Source organism: Schistocerca cancellata, chromosome 5, assembly GCF_023864275.1.
Source record: "Schistocerca cancellata isolate TAMUIC-IGC-003103 chromosome 5, iqSchCanc2.1, whole genome shotgun sequence".
Classification (NCBI taxonomy): domain Eukaryota; kingdom Metazoa; phylum Arthropoda; class Insecta; order Orthoptera; family Acrididae; genus Schistocerca; species Schistocerca cancellata.
This window is the reverse complement of record NC_064630.1, coordinates 430,417,170-430,434,837: the sequence shown is the minus strand read 5'-3', so window position 1 is coordinate 430,434,837 and position 17,668 is coordinate 430,417,170. Positions and strand designations below refer to the sequence as shown.

At 43.6% G+C, this 17,668-nt stretch overlaps 1 protein-coding gene across 1 annotated transcript in view; it reads right to left on the bottom strand.

Annotated features, from left to right (window-relative positions):
* Positions 1–13,610, bottom strand: part of LOC126187993 (glucose dehydrogenase [FAD, quinone]-like) — a 35,999-nt gene extending 22,389 nt beyond the window's left edge. Inside the window, exons 1-2 of the mRNA XM_049929400.1 lie at positions 13,481–13,610; positions 5,606–5,993 (exon numbers count right to left, since the gene is read on the bottom strand). Coding sequence (XP_049785357.1) covers positions 5,606–5,986 — 381 coding nt within the window. The 5' untranslated portion in view covers positions 5,987–5,993; positions 13,481–13,610. The remainder of the gene's footprint in view (positions 1–5,605; positions 5,994–13,480) is intronic.
* Between the last annotated feature and the right edge of the window lie 4,058 nt (positions 13,611–17,668).

Below are 17,668 nucleotides of genomic sequence, written 5' to 3'. Positions count from 1 at the left end.
TTTTATACGTCCCTGCACGTTTGAGTTGTAGTACCAGCTGTAGTGCAGTATCCTCGTTGCTGCATATGTAAGGAGAAGTATGTGTAAGGACGACCAGTTGCTTTCCATAAGTATGTACAACAAATGTATAGTTGTATAGTGATACGAGCAACTTAATATGTTGAAAAATATCGAGGCGCAACATTATAAGGTCCATTGTAGAGATAATTTCTACGATTATGGCTATGTGTTTAGCAGGCAAGAGCTGGATAAATTTGCAAATATGTTCGAGTAAACTGCCACGCACTGTATATATATCATGTGCAGGTAAAATTTATACATGACAGTTTGATTAATTTCCTCCAATTTATGCAGGCTCTCAAACTCTTGTGTGTAATTAATTATTTCTACATGAGACAGTTTCCTATACAGTGTCACTGTAACGTAATTAATTAGCACAGAAATTCGACAGTATGAATAAGTACAATATGAAACGTAAGAAAATATTGTTGGCTGTCAATTATTTTCCTATTACAGAAAAAACGTAAATAAAGTGGAATCTGGGCTACGATACTGTGACGAAAAACCACAATACCATTGCTCTTTACCTCTTTAAGCCAACTTCAGTTCCCGGTATTTTATTGTTAAAATTTGTGTAAAACACGTATACAAAGTTTCACGGCACTTCTGAATGTGAGCTATCTGTAGTAGCGAAGTAACAGCACTCGAAGTATGCAAAGCGTTATACGGGGCGCTGTCCCAAACTCACGTGACTTGAGCTGCAGGAGCTGTTGTGACGGAATTCTCGTTCTGCGCATCCTAATGCTCACTCCATACATATTTATACTCTATGGGTAACCCAGCCAACCATGGCACACGGATTTGCTATTTTTATTAAAAACACTCCTTTCTTCCAGCCATTAATGTCGGCTTTTAAAACCGGAGCTGACATTTTTTCTTTCAAGGAGCTCGTGCTCGCGAAGAAGTTTATTCCGGTGCTACTAATGTAGATCGGTACACCTAAGTGTACCATGGACATATCTATCCTTCTAATTAAAAAAAATAAAAGACTGTTTTTCATGTCATTGTGAAATGGAAACGCGAGGAAACAAAACAGCTAAACTAAGACAAATCAGGTCTGATGTAATGACGCACAAGGACCATTGTACAATGCAGAGGGTACTTGTAATAAATCGCATGAAATCACCGTAATGAATCGTTCGTGAGTTCCAAAGTGCTGCCAACAGTCCAGCTAGGACAATGACTGGGCACAACGAGTTAAAAAGCAGCTCCTCCTAAACCAGATATTTCTGCAGTCAGAGCAAAATGACGATTGAGGTGGTGCAAAGAACAACGCAATCGGACAGTGGACGACAGCAAACGTGTCATTTGGAGTGATGAATCACGCTATACCCGTAGAAATCCGATGGAAGGGTTTGGGTCTGACGAATAACTGGAGAACGTTCCCCTCTATTATGTGAAGTGTCGACAGTGAAATACAGAGAAGGTGGTATTACCAAATGGTTGTCTTGTCGTGGTTTTGGTATGATCCTCGTATTGTGGTTAAGAAAAAGCCAAATGCGGAAGGATCCGAATACATTTTATAGCATCGTGTACTGCCTTCAGATATGACACAGTTCGGATAAATGATTGTTCGTATCAGCGTGACAACTCACCTTGTTATAAATCAGCATTTGTGAGTCAATGGTTTGCGCACAGTAACATTCCTGAAATGGACTGTCCCCACAAGAAACCCTATTTGAACCGAATGGAACACCTGTAGGATGAGTTGGAAAGTCGACTTCGCTCGAGACCCCATCGTCCGACGTCACTATGTTTCTTGTTTGGGCTCTTGAGGAAGAATCGGTTGCCATTCCTACACAGACATTCAGACAGCTCATGGAAAGTGTACCCAGCATATTTCAAGCTGTCATAAAGGAGAAGAGTGGTCACACACTATATTGATGTCTACCAGTAGGTGTCTCGACATTTTTAATCACATAGTGTAAGTATGAAGCGTGGTTTTTGAGTTACTGTATGTAGTGATTGCATTCACGTAACGTCCAGTTTGTTCTGCTTTGATACAGATGACCTGAACATCTGAATTGACAGACTAAATGAAATAATAAGATTAGCTGTGTATTATAGTTTGCAGTTCATAATAACCAAAAACCTCATGACAAAAGTTAATTTTTCGAGTTGATAGAAGTTTATGTCTAAGTTAAAGTACACGCGTATAGTATTAATGGCTGAGAGACCAAGAAGGGCAGGTGTAGCTGCCTGAACTCGAAAGGTATTTTCTGTCCTTCACAGCGATGGGCACCTTTCCTTCACGAAGCGTCAGCATTATGTGCTGTTGTGTTAAGTGCAGTTGACTGTAATGGATGTGTGCCTAATGTGATGTCATGTGGCGCCGGCATAGAATACTCCTCCCAAACAGCACCAAGGGGTCCACCGAGTTTAACGTCCCCGTGCAACAGTATTGCATGCCCTCACTTCGTAAGACATTTCAAATTTAATCCAGGACACTGGCGCAAAAACTGGTGATCAGGGCCATCACCTCTAATTTACCCCAGCCCCCAACCCCCGCCGTGAAGGTAAAGGGAAAGTTGTCAACAGTGCGCGGCCTACCCGGATGATCACCCATCCAAATAGTGGCCATGTCCGGCTGTGCTCAACATCCACCATCTTACGAGTCGTGTTTTTCAAGTAAGTCACCCATCCAAACAGTGGCCATGTCCGGCTGTGCTCAACATCCACCATCTTACGAGTCGTGTTTTTTAAGTAAGTAACGTTTTGAAATTAAAAAAAGACGTGCTAAGATATTTCAATAATTTTATTTTTACATGAAAGCCTGTACCTTAATCTACGCACTGACACCATTACAGTCTGATTCTTCCTTGTTTACGTTGTGTACTGAATGTTTAAGATGCCTCCGATAATCGTGAGTCCAGCCGACTGTGAAGTACGGTCTGTTATAAGATTTCTTATTGCTAAAGGTCTAAAAGCGATCGATATTCATCGTGAGATCTGTGCAATTTACGAAGAAAACATTATGAGTGATGGAATGGTAAGACAGTGGGTGAGAGCATTTAAAGATGGGCACATAAATATGCATGATGAACAACGGAGTGGGCGTCCTTTGGTCGTTAAGGAAAATTTGGTGCAGAAAGTGGACAATAAAGTGAGTGAAAACAGACGCTTTACGATTTCCTCCTTGCGGGATGACTTTCCTAATGTTTCTCGTAGTGTTTTGTATGTCATAGGGACCGAACACTCCAATTACCGAAAATTGTGCGCACGTTGGGTTCCGAAAATGTTGACGGATGTGCACAAAACCAAACGTTTAGACAGTGCATTGACTATCCTTGAGCGGTACCACAACGACGGTGATGATTTCTTAAGCCAGATTGTTACGGGCGATGAAACATGGGTGACGTATGTCACACCAGAATCAAAGCAACAGTCCATGGAAGTTGAGCAAGGGCATCATTTTGCTACAAGACAATGCCCGTCCGCATGTGGTGAATCAGACCGAAGATCTCATCACATCTTTTCGATGGGAAACTCTAAAGTCTAGACCATCCTCCGTACAGCCCCAATCTTGTGGCCATGCCAACAACTATGGATTCCGAAAAAATCGATCGTATGGAACCTAACTCGCGCTTTTCCCACGTGACATCCTGAAAGACACGGATCGAGGCAGTCAATCAGATTCAATATTTCTTGATTTCTAAAAGCAGTTGATGACTATGCTCACTATCGAAAGTACTGTCGTACAGTGTACCTAGCGAATTTTATCACTGACGACTCCTTGGTGAGGAGGACACAGCATGTTATCTTGGATGGAGAGTTATCGACAGATCTAAATGTAACTGGGCGGTCAGCGTCTTCAAGACGATGACGAAGTCAAAACAGTGGCGATGCAGTGGTTAACAAGTCAGGCGGCAGACTTCTATGAGGACAGTATTCAAAAACTGGTACAACGTTATGACAATTGCGTCAGTATTGGCAGAAATTATGTAGAAAAGTAGATTAAGGTACAGGCTTTCATGAAAATATAAAATTATTGAGATATCTTAGCACGTCTTTTTTTAATTTGAAAACGGTGCTTACTTAAAAAAGATACGCCTCGTACATAAACCAGTGTATCCACTGCGGCACGGCCATTTGCAGCTTATGAGCACGCCCTCCTTCAGTCTGCTGCAGTGTGAAAGTCTGGTCCCGTATTTTCGCCTGCGAGCAACACCGACTCAAAGGAAGGCCTAAGCGCTTGTTCGTGACGTCACGTCAGCTAGGCACGGCGAACGCCAGGTCTGTTGCAGGCAGAAACGCCTGGGCGTGCTTATCACTATAAATCTCTTATTTTTGGACAAAATGTGTGGTATTGTTTTGGATTCTGCAGTTTTATTCAGATGAAAGATTTTCTTACTATCGCAAAGCTACAACTGAAGATCGTAGTTCTGTATTACCGAATCCTGTCGAAACAAACGTAGATCAATATGAGAAGATGCTTTGCCCCATTGCAAGCTTCGGAAATTTTACATTCAAGTAACTATATTTACTTGATCCATTTTGTTATCGAAACTTACCCAACCCCCTTACAATGAACTCGTTTCTTTTATTTATTTATTTTCGTTTGACCTCGAAACTGGAAGTGTCCAAAAATGGTTCAAATGGCTCTGAGCACTATGGGACTCAATATCTGAGGTCATCAGTCCCCTAGAACTTAGAATTACTTAAACCTAACTAACCTAAAGACATCACACACATTCATGCCCGAGACAGACTTCGAACTTGCGACCGTAGCGGTCACGCGGTTCCAAACTGAAGCGCCTAGAACCGCACGGCCACAACGGCCGGCCACTGGAAGTGTGAACTAATTGACATGTGTAAATGTCCAACTGTTGCCAGTCATTAGATTAGAGTCGTTTTCGACGAAAGGAATTCTAAACAGGAAACAAAATAGCTTCATACATCGAAAATACTGCTGAGCTTAAACTTTTTTAAACATGCACATTAGAAAAGATAAATATTCCCCTCTTGCAACTGAAAGGAGGAATTTTATAAGATAAAAATTTTTTTTTTGATAAAACAAGTATCTCTCTTTTGCCTCTTCTTCTGTCCCCCACACCCTCACCCAACGTGTAGAATCGCAAGATATTTCATTAACATTCAGTGCTCCTCACCCCATAGTCAACCAAGATACCTAAAGAAGAGCACCAATATGTTCACAGTTTCTTGTAAAAGCAACCCAGTACAAACGTAACTTCCTCAGATTTACAAATAAGGCAAAGAAGCACGAATTCTGTTGCTGTTGGACCATGAAGTTGTTTTTGTATGTCAATCCTTAAAAAAGGTGGAAATTTAAGTTCAGGAGTACACTATTTGTTAAGAAGTGTAATGAACTGCACAATTAATTGATTGCAGAAATCTCTCAGAAGAATGTGTGTTGGTCAACTACCGCCAATAGTTTCACGTTTTCCTGTGTCAGAGAGGGATACACCACCATTACGAGTGTGCCTGCAACAGACCTGGCGTTCGCCGTGCCTAGCTGACGTGACGTCACGAACAAGCGCCGGGGCCTTCCTTCGAGTCGGTGTCGCTGCGAGCCGCGCCGGCTTACCGTGGTGTAGTTCCAGTCGACGACGGTGCCGACGCCGGACATGGCGTAGGTGGGTATCTCGGTGATGGTGGGTTCCTCGGGCCCGGCCTCGAGCAGCAGCACCGTGCTGGCCGCGTCCTCGCTCAGCCTGGCGGCGAGCGCGCTGCCCGCCGGCCCGGCGCCCACCACCACGTAGTCGTACGCCGGCACGCCGCCGACGTCGGCGCCGGCCTGCAGCGAGGAGGCGTCGCGGCCGGCGCGCCGGCACGCGTCCGAGATGTCGCAGCGCGCCTGCAGCAGCGCCTGCAGCGCCGTCATGAACGCCACGAACGAGCTGCCGCACGCCCCGCCGATCACCGGAGCGTCGTAGAACGAGCACGAGCTGCACGTCACCGCCGACATTGCTGGCCTGCGCAAGGTGTCAGTGCCAGTGGCGTCGACAAACAGCTCAAACCGCTGAAACTTAACAGAGCTCGAGGGCCTGAAGGAATCCCTGTCGGATTCTCTACCGAATATGCGGCTAACTTTCAATTATTGTACAATCAAGACATTGGAGAAGAACTAGTAATTTTTAGCCTAAATGTTAAAATTCTAGATTATAGGAGAAAGTGAGACGAACACTTTGAAAGAATGGAGAGTGGCAGACTCCCCTTAGAGTCTAGAAATGACACTACTGGCTATTAAAATTGCTACACCATGAAGAAACGCAGATGATAAACGCGTATTCATTGGACAAATATATTATACTAGAACTCCAATGTGATCACATTTTCACGCAATTTGGGTGCATAGATCCTGAGAAATCAGTACCCAGAACAACCACCTCTCGCCGTAATAATGGCCTTGATACGCCTGGGCATTGAGTCAAACACAGTTTCGATGGCCTGTACAGGTACAGCTGCCCATGCAGCTTCAACACGATACCACAGTTCATCAAGAGTAGCGATTGGCGTATTGTGACGAGCCACCATCGACCAGACGTTTTCAATTGGTGAGACATCTGGAGAATGTGCTGGCCAGGGCAGCAGTCAAACATTTTCTGTATCCAGAAAGGCCCGCACAAGACCTGCAACATTATCCTGCAACGTGCATTATCCTGCTCAGACGTAGGGTTTCGCAGGGATCGAATGAAGGGTAGAGCCACGGGTAGTAACACATCTGAAATGTAACGTCCACTATTCAATGTGTCGTCAAGAGGTGACAGATACCTGTAACCAGAAGCACCCCATACCATCACGCCGGATGATACGCCAGTATGGCGATGACGAATACACGCTTCCAATGTGCGTTCGCCGCAATGTCGCCAAACACGGATGCGACCATCGTGATGCTGTAAACAGAACCTGTATTCATCCGAAAAAATGACGTTTTGTCATTTGTGCAGCCAGTTTCGTCGTTGAGTACACCATCGCAGGTGCTCCTGTCTGTGATGCTGCGTAAAGGGTAACCGCAGCCATGGTCTCCGAGCTGATAGTCCATGCTGCTGCAGACGTCGTCGAACTGTTCGTGCAGATGGTTGTTGTCTTGCAAACGTCCCCGTCTGTTGACTCAGGGATCGAGACGTGGCTGCACGATCCGTTACAGCCATGCGGATAAGATGCCTGTCATCTCGACTGCTAGTGATATGAGGCCGTTGGGATCCATCACGGCGTTCCGTATTTCCCTCCTGAACCCACCGATTCCATATTCTGCTAACAGTCATTGGATCTCGACCAACGCGAGCAGCGATGTCACAATACGATAAACAGCAATCGCGATAGGCTACAATCCTACCTTTATCAAAGTCGGAAACGTGATGGTACGCATTTCTCCTCCTTACACGAGGCATCACAACAACGTTTCACCAGGCAACGCCGGTCAGCTGCTGTTTGTGTATGAGAAATCGGTTGGAAACTTCCCTCATGTCAGCACGTTGTAGGTGTCGCCACCGGCGCCAACCTTGTGTGAGTGCTCTGAAAAGCTGATCGTTTGCATATCACAGCATCTTCTTCTGTCGGTTTAATTTCGCGTCTGTAGCACGTCATCTTCGTGGTGTAGCAATTTTAATGGCCAGTAGTGTACAAGTGCCAAGGAAGAGAAGATAGAAGAAGACCCCGGCAACGATGGGTAACGTAACAGGCAATTTCTCCTAATACCTGAAGAGAAGAAGAAGATGACACCGTAGATTCCTCGTACAAAATATCGTAACCAGTAGTTCGAAGAAACCACAGCTTACACACGTCTACAACAAGGCTACCAAAAGTGATCCACTAACTACTGCCCAACGTCATTGACGTCCATTTGTTGCGGAACCTTAGAACATAGTCTGATCTTAAATGTGATGAGCTACCTCGAACTGTACGACCTCCTTCATGACAACAACGATGGATTCCGAAAAAATTGATCGTATGAAACCTGACTCGCGCTTTTCCCACGTGACATCCTGAAAGCCACTATCGAGGCAGCCATTAAGGTGCAATGTTTCTTGACTTCCAAAAGCCGTTGACAACTATGCTCACTATCGAAAGTACTGTCGTACAGTGTACCAAGCGAATTTATCACTGACGACTCCTTGGTGGGGAGAACACAGCATATTATCTTGGATGGTGAGTTATCCACAGATCTAAATGTAACTTCAGGTGTCCCACCGGGAAGAGTGTTGTGACCCTTGCTGTCCATGTTGTATACTGACATGGCAGATAATTCCTCAGAGTTTTTGCAGGCGGTGCGGTTATATACAGCAAAGTACTGCCTAAAAAAAGCTGCACTATTATTCAACCGGATCTTGATAAGATTTCAATGTGGTGCAAAGATTAGAAACTTGCTTTAAATGTTCAGAAATGTAAAATTTTGCAACGTTCGAAACGAAAAAAACTTAGTACCCTATGACACAATATCAGCGAGTCACAGTTCCAGTCGGTCAACTCATATGAAAAGCTGGCTGTCCCAGTCTGTAGTGATATGAAATTGAACGATCATACATGCTAAGTCACAGGTAAAGCAGGTGGAAGAAATCGTTTCATTGGTTGAGTACTAGAGAAATGCTATCGATCTACAAAGGAGATTCCACTCATGCGGTCCGTCCTGGTATATTGCTCAAGTGCGTGGGATCCGCATCAGATAGGACTAACAGGGGATGTAGAATGTATACAAAAAGAAGGCTGCACGAATGGTCCGCAAGTTTGTTTGATGCGTGGGAGAGTGTCAAAGAGACTGAAGAAACTGACCTGGCAGCTGCTTGAAGATGACCCTAGAAAGTTCCAATAGTCAGCATTGGGTAATGAATCTAGGAACCCCCTAAGTATCGATCCTGCAGAGATCGCGAGGGCGAGGTTAGACAGCGCCAAAAGACCTACTTAAATATTTTTACCACGCTGCACACGTGGATGAAATGCGAAGGAGTTCGAACAACTGTTATAATGGGAAGCACCCTCTGCCATGCACTTTATAATGATTTTCAGAGTATGGTTATAGATATAGATGAAATACCGCATACTCTACTCCATTATCTGCGGCTCACATTTTAATTGCCTTGTAAATAAGCATTGTCAAACGCACATCTCCTCCGCGTAGATACCACACCATCTGAATTAAACTCCTTCGCTTGCGTTGTCGTCTAACAAAAAGCAAAAGCATGTAACGCGTGGCACGGAGACTGTGAAGAAACAGGACGGCACAAAAGCCATTGTTACTAATATCTACATCCCCATCTCCATCTATTCTCCAAAGTCACCTTATGGTGTGTTGCGGATATACTTGGTGTAGCACTGCGTCATTCCCCCTTCCCTGTACCAATCGTAAATGGCGCGCAGGTAGAGCGACTGATGAAAAGTCTGAGTACGATCTCGATACTCTCTAATTTCACCCTTATTGTTTTTTCACCAGATATCTGTACAGAGACAGACTGCAATTACAAGAGTCGAAGGTCGTGAAAGAGAATCAGTAGTTGGGAAGGACTTGAGACAGTGTTATAACCTGTCCTCGCTGTTACTCAGCCTGTACATTGAGGAAGATGTGAACGAAAACAAGGAAAAATTTGGAATGGGAATTAAAGTTGATGGAGGACAAATAAAAACTGTGATGTTCGCCGACGACATTGTGATACTGTCAGAGGCGGAAAGTACTTGGAAGAGAAATTGAATGAAATGGATATTGTCTTGAGAAACGGTTATAAGATCGACATTAGTAAAAGTAAAATAATGGTAATGGACTGTAGTCGAATTAAATGAGGTTAAGCTGAGGAAATTAGATTACGAAATGAGACACTAAAATTGTGACAGGTTTCACTGTTTGGGAAGTAAAGTTGCCTAAGAGATGATACTAAATGCTGACTGTCAGTAGCAAGAAAAATCTTTCTCAAAAAAGAAAAATCTGTTGAAACCAAACAATTTTAAACGTTAGGAAGTCTTTCCTGAGGGTACTTGTCTGAAATGTTGCCTTTCATGGAAGTAAAACGTGGACTATGAGCACTTCAGGCAAGAAGAGAATAGAAACTTTTAAAACGTTGTGTTACAGATGAATACTGAAGATTAGATGGGTAGATTGTGTAGCCAAACAAGAGATGCTGAACTGGATTGGGGAAAAAGATATTTGTGGCACACCCTAAGTAAAAGAAGGGATCGGCTGGTAGGGCATATCCTGAAGCAAAAAGGCAACACCAATTTGATAATGGAGGAAAAATGTGGGTGGATGAAAACTGTGGGGGAAAACGAAGACTCGACGACACTAAGCAGGTTTCAGTGCGTGGTGGTTGCAGTAGTTAGCAATGGATGAAGAGGATAGAGTACTGAGGAGAGTTGCAACTAACCAATATCCAGACTGAAAACCACAACGACGACAACGACAAGTATAACAACAACAATAACAACAACATGTGCGAACGAACCATTGTATTAGCTGACTATTCCACTAAAGTACGATCCTGGAATTTTGATAGTAAGCTACACATTGATGCATAACGCCTCTCTTGTGGCGTCAGCCACTGAAGCTGGATTACCATCCCATCTCCGTAACACTTTCGCGCCTATTGAACGAAGCCGTGATAACACACGAAGTGCTTGTTTGGATCTTCTCTATTTCCCCTATCGACCTTGTTGGGTGATTAGCTCACACTGAGAAGTACACTCAGAGAGGGTTTTGAAAGCTACCTCCTTCGTAGGTGGACTACTGAGGATTCTTCCAGTGAATCACCATCTGGCATCTGCAATTCGTTTGATGTAGACGTTCCGTGCACATACCCCTGGGTATGTAATGAATATAATTGTTTCCAGGCATTTCTCGGCAATAGATTAATCAAACAATAATAGATTTCCTCATGTACTTATACGTAGCACGTTCGTTACACCTAGGTACGTTGAGGGTCGATTAACAAACCCTGCACCAAACGTCGATCTGATGCAGGTCTTCGTGCACTTCGCTGCAATTTTCTAGTGTTAATGACTTCTCTGTATGCAACAGCATCATTTGTAAAATGTGCCAAGGAGCTACGATCATTATTCACTAGGTCTTTGCATGCTAGCAGCTACTTTCACATGTGAATATTTCTCTGAGTTAAAAACGACATGCTGTGTTCTATTATTTACCCTCGAGCAGGTACCAAAGTCCCACAAAATTACTGAAAGTAGATCATTTACGCCATCGACTCAATTATTTTTCATTTTCCATTTCTGGTTAATTTTGGCTATTTTGGCATTTTCTCACGGTAGTCGACCTTCATGAGGATATGCCACAGAGACATCCTGCCACTGGCCTATGTAAGGCAAACATAAAAATTACAAGTAATCATGCGAAAACTTGCCTTAAGGAACGGTTTAAAAGCAGCTGCAGAAGCGAGGAGTCCGCCCGGTGCTAGTCATCTGTAATAATATAAATTTTCGTAGCCGCTGGCAATCGTCGGACAGGCAGTAAGTGCACTTTGGGGCGTTGATCCCGTTCGTGTCAACGCAAAAACATCCATTACAAAGGCGACTCACAGATCGCAACAAAATTTGAAAATCGAAAACATTAAAGTATGTTCTTCTCGTTTTAATAAACCCCGTTAGACATTAGTCACCTATCATGGGAGTATTTACAGCACGAAGTAATAAGGAACACTTTCAAAAAATGTTCAAATATGTGTGAAATCTTATGGGACTTAACTGCTAAGGTCATCAGTCCCTAAGCTTACACAATACTTAACCTAAATTATCCTAAGGACAAACACACACACCCATGCCCGAGGGAGGACTCGAACCTCCACCGGGATCTGCGGCACAGTCCATGAGTGCAGCGCCTTAGACCGCTCGGCTAATCCCGCGCGGCAAGGAACACTTTACTATGCATGCGCATCTCCTTACAGAAAGTAACAAAAGCAGACAATCAAACGTGTCACAAAATTTGTGAGAGCTGTCTCCTCGTCGTTCAGTTATTTTTTCTTTTGCTTATTGCGAATCTGTTGCCCTACGTCATCGAACTTATTGATATATTCTGCAACAATTCTGTCTAATTTAATGCGTTTCATTTTTAAGAAAACTCATTTCCTCCACCTACTTGCGAATTATGTAAATATTGGTGTGTAAAAGGCTCATATGTGAGGTGAACACAGAATTTTCCAGACATACCGTAGTTAGATGCAGAAAAGCGCCTTGGTCCCGCTGATAGCAGTTACACGGTAGGATTCTAAGTGAGTAACACAAGTTCCCGGTTATCTGACGGACGGTAAGTTAACTACAGGGGAGAGCAGTCGCTAGCTGCCACACGTAACCTGCGGATATGAGGCATAACTGAAAATTATTCGGAGTGTTTAGAGAAGGATATTAACAGCAGACCTCCAAAACAAGCAGCTATCGGCAACGGGTTTAGCGTTCTCTACTGGCACTATCACACCTTTCTTTTTCTCATCATCAGTAAAATTAGCGATGTTAACAGTAGGTAGCCGCAGCTTCCCGCGAAGTCATTGTAACACCGCACTTCGAATTGGAAAATGACTGTACCTAATCATGTGACCCAAATTAGTTCCCGCTACGGCCGGGAAATCAATTCGCCTTGGCCGGCCGCGGTGGCCGAGCGGTTGTAGGCGCTACAGTCTCGAATCGAGCGACCGCTACGGTCGCAGGTTCGAATCCTGCCTCGGGCATGGATGTGTGTGATGTCCTTAGGTTAGTTAGGTTTAAGTAGTTCTAAGTTCTAGGGGACTGATGACCTCAGAAATTAAGTCCCATAGTGCACAGAGCCATTTGAACCAATTCGCCTTGCCGCCTGATATGTTACTTGTGTTTTTTTGCTACAGGCGCTCAACAAAACTGTTATCCGCGACCGTTTAAACGGGAAAAGCAGACACGAATTTCATAGACCAAATTCACAGCAAGAGCTTCATGAGTCCGTCTTTATCAAGTTTCGCTCTCCTTGGACTATGTGGTGCCAAACAACGGATCTAAAATGTGTCCATACTTCGCATAATGAATCTACTGAATTTGGCTGCCATCCAAAAACTTGGTTAGATAGCTCAGCAAGTACTTCGCTGCACCGTAAAACAGCGGGCTGAATCAGACACAGGTCGAATTGCCACATTGCATTAATGACTGTAGATCTGTTGAAATCGTCTCTCTGAGTGTAAATTTAGGTGGTTTGCCACTATAATCTAACTCAACACTGGGCTCTTGTTCGCCATCTCGACCATAGAACATTCTGAAATATGGAACAAAATGTGCATATTTCTCTGAATAAAATTGTGTGTGAGATCTTGCTCCCCATCCAGGTTAAAAAGACGACGGAGTGACGAACGGTTTGCGAGTGCGCACCGTGCGACGATGCCGAAACAGGAAAGACGCCACGGAAAGGGCGCTCCGAGGACGTCGTGCCACCACGAAGAAAGCATACTGCACTAGAAAGATAAACACTACTTGAGAACTCTATAGCCAGCTACCAGCTTGTGTGTACCTGTCAGAGAAGGCTGCTCAGACGACGGATGCTGTACTGAGAGTGTCGCTCTGTTCCCGGTGTCAGCTTCTTATAGCAAGCACGGGCAGGCGACGTCGAGGAGGTTGCGTGACGCACGCTGACTCGCAGGACCTTCCACGCAGCTCAGTTTCTGTTAATAGATTGTATGTACACAAGTTGTATTCAGCAGAATCATTTCACCACAGCTGTCGGTGTACTCCGATCGCTCGCGATGACGCGCGTAGGAGCACTTGTCCAAATACTCTCTGTCTGCTGGTGATCGATTGCTAGTCTGAACCGGCGCGAGACAACACCTGTCTCCACTGCGCCTGGTGCGAATCGCTATTGTTCCGCCGGCGTACACACGGGCGGCTTTGCTTGCGCTGCAAATACACGTAGAGAGTAACGTGAGCGACCGATAGTGTTGGGACATGTCGACACCAAGATTTGTGTTCTAGTGTGTAATGTTACGCGGTGTGCTGGACTACTCACACGTACGCCTTCCTTCCGGAGACTGATGCCACTCACGGAATCAATCCGTTACTTTTTTTTTTCGAAATATCCGCTCTGCTGAAATTTTGTGACAACCTGAAATTGAGAGCCGCACAGGGATTTTAACCGGAGAGCCTGGCTTTGAAGGAAAGTAAGCCTACTCTTCTGATTGAAATCGAAGGGCAGTGCTTAGGAAACGCAAGGTATCAGATTCGAGTACAGACATACCGACGAAAGTTTTTACGTAGTCAAAACACATGGAACTGGTGTGTACTATCAGATAAAGTGTAAACTAACTATGAAATAACTTCCAATGTTAATCTTCAGCAATTTCAGTCAGAAATGAAATTACCACTGATTATTGCGGACGAGCATTTGATAAACATCGTCTTTTAGCGATGTATGCAATACGTAAAAATGCTGTAGTTCTAAGCGATCATTTGCGTGAGACACTGAAAACACACGATTGGAAAATTCAGTTTAGAATCAGTCTCCATGTGGTTCAATGTACGCTACATAATCAGGATACACAATATAACCAATATGGAAAAATAACGAAAAGTGTAGGAGATACATGTAACTCAAAAATTAGTGAAAACAGAGTTCAAAGAGAAGCGTCATAGAAAAAGTTTACTATGTAGCATGCGGTAAATGAGCGTTTAAATTTGGAGTAACTTTGTGCTGCGGGAGTCAAACAGGGGAAGTCTGACTTATGTATCAGGTACAATACGAGCTAGCCACCCAGCCAGTCAAATATGCAACGAAGTTGTTGGCTCAACGTAAGTTTAAGTAATTAATACTTAAGGTATTACCAAACTAAATGGTCTTTCGTGTCAATCAGTTTACCATCTGCTCGTTATACATATCCACATTTTGCAGAATGAATACTCGGGTACGAAAAATATCAAGATTCAGTTTCATAGGATATTTTACAATTCACTTTTTACTGTACTTATAAATGACTACCACTACCATTTGAAGTTATAGTATTTAAAGCGAATACCTTCCACACTACCGAGAGGAGCCGGCCGGAGTGGCCGAGCGGTTAAAGGCGCTACAGTCTGGAACCGCACGACCACTACGGTCGCAGGTTCGAATCCTGCCTCAGGCATGGATGTGTGTGATGTCCTTAGGTTAGTTAGGTTTAAGTAGTTCTAAGTTCTAGGGGACTTATGACCACAGCAGTTGAGTCCCTTAGTGCTCAGAGCCATTTTTTTTACCGAGAGGAACCGATATGTTTAGAGTCCGTCAAATCTCGTCCACCTCCTGTGAAGTGCACCAATTATGGAATCGTTGGTGATGTTAGTTGTAGGGGCATTAGGCCGCTGTCTGACGCATGCTTCTGTGACTAATATTTTGTGTCATAATGCTAGAAGAGATATCATCAGAGGCTACAACTCGGATACCAATCCCTCTCACACGGATAGATACATTCACAAAAAACTGGCCGCTGTGGCCCTGCGGTTCTAGGCGCTTCAGTCCGGAACCGCACGACTGCTATGGTCGCAGGTTCGAATCCTGTCTCAGGCATGGATGTGTGTGATGTCCGTAGGTTAGTCAGGTTTAAGTAGTTCTAAGTCTAGGGGACTGATGACCTCAGATGTTAAGTCCCATAGTGCTTAGAGCCATTTGAACCATTTTTCTTTCACAAAAATTCCAAACTCCAGCCCAAGCAGAAAAGATACGTTATTAATACATTGGAGAACCGGTCTCAAGGAATCAGTGAGCTACAGTACTTGGGGGAAGAGCTCATCATTTAGAACTACTTTCAGAAGAAATTGCTGCCCTGACAAAAAGATAAGTAGGGCATTACATTCACGGATCTAGCGAAAAAGAACCATCTAAATGGGAAGTTTTACTCGGATTCATATAAACGGTCACAGATCGCTTCGGTAGCGGGATAAAAAGATGCAAAGTTGGCACATTGTTCAAACCGACAAGAAAGGTGCAGGAACATTTGAAGACTGGAAAGTACCTATGCCCTACGCTTTCAGCAGCATAGTTACACAAAATCCCTTGTGCACGTGGTCAAGTGTACATTCGAACTACAAAAGAAACATTAACTAATTGCAACTGTTGCCTGGGAAACACGACTAAATCGACATTAGCAGATCATGCTTTGGGAGTATGAAAGCCACCAAATTCGTTGCTCTGTTACTGTAGTTTTATCAAGGTCCAGTCATTAGAACGTTAGGATGAACGCAGGAGCCACATTAATTCAAAAGCACAAAAACAACTTTGGAAGAAAAGGAGGAGGACTGGAATTAGACAAGTTGTGATCCTCAGTGCTAAACAGAGCAAATAGCTCCGTAACTAACGTCGGCGCAACTCCATGATGTCAGGAAGATGTATGATGACGTCATGACCCGAATGTTGGGGGAACGGGTGCATGATCCACGCCTCCGTACCCGAGCAGTCTTAGCAAGTAACAGGAGCCATGGCTCCCGAACTACTTTACCAGCGTGGGTTCATGTTTGAGTCTACGGCGGATCTTTTCGAAATGAACATATCCACCGACGCTGTTGCAGTTATTGTCAGTAGAATGGGAAGGAAAATGCTACTTCGGAAAGATTACGCTTTCAGATTCGAATAATTGTCAAAAAGTGAATGGCTGTGCAACATTAAGAAATGCAAAAGCTTTAGTAAAACTGCCTCTCTTGAATACACAACTGTGCTCGACAGTCAAGAAGACCCAATTACAAAGAAATAGCTGATGACAAAATTCAGAGGTAGAAAATAGTTTGTGACCTAAAGAGGAAAGCTACAGAAGTATATGTGTTAGAGACCATGAAAACTTAAATACAATCAACTGACAGGAGAACACACGGAAGATAAAACCATTGAAGATGTCGACAGCTTTCGTAAATCCATTTACAGAGCTTGGCGAAAGATTCTGCCGAAATTAGCTATAAGTATTCAGGAGGTTCATGGTATTCCGAACACATTAACTGTGGAAACGACAAATGGGGCGGATTTGTTGCTTCATAATGACACTGGAAAGAACACTGTAATATTCTGTGAAGCTCAAAACCTCAAAATGCTTAGTCAGTGTGACACAATATACGTTGATGGGACTTTCGAGTAAAGCACAAAGTGTTTCTGTCAGCTATTTATGATCCATGGGTTTGTTAATGGACATTACTTTCCAATGGTTTTATCTTTGTTGGGTGGCAAGGAAACTTTATTTTATATGCATGTCTTTCCAATAGTTGTTGATAAATGTGATAATCTAGATCTGAAATTGCCTCCATCAAAGATGTTTTCAGACCTTGAAGAAAGCATTATGAAAGTTCGAAGTGAAGTGTGGACTGATTTAACAGTCGAATGATGTAAATTTCATCTACTACAGAGTTCGTAGTGAAAGATATAAACGTTGGGACCTACACATGACCGCTATTCCAGAAATGAAATCGAGAAGTTTCTGTTTTTTATATAACTGGTTTACCAATGATAAATCGTAACATGCTGGTAACTGTTTTGCTGAAGGCTTAATGTCACTTGTGTCTGAATAACTACAAATCCTTTACTACTACAGACGAAAAGGCACTCTTTCCTCCAGCCATGTGGGCAGAACTAAGTTGCAATAGATAGAGAACCACCAATGTGTTTGTTCTACTCTTGCAGCACAGATATGCACAGTTTTATTGAGGTGCTGAAGCAAATTCAACTCAACTCCAAAATTACAACAAATTCAAC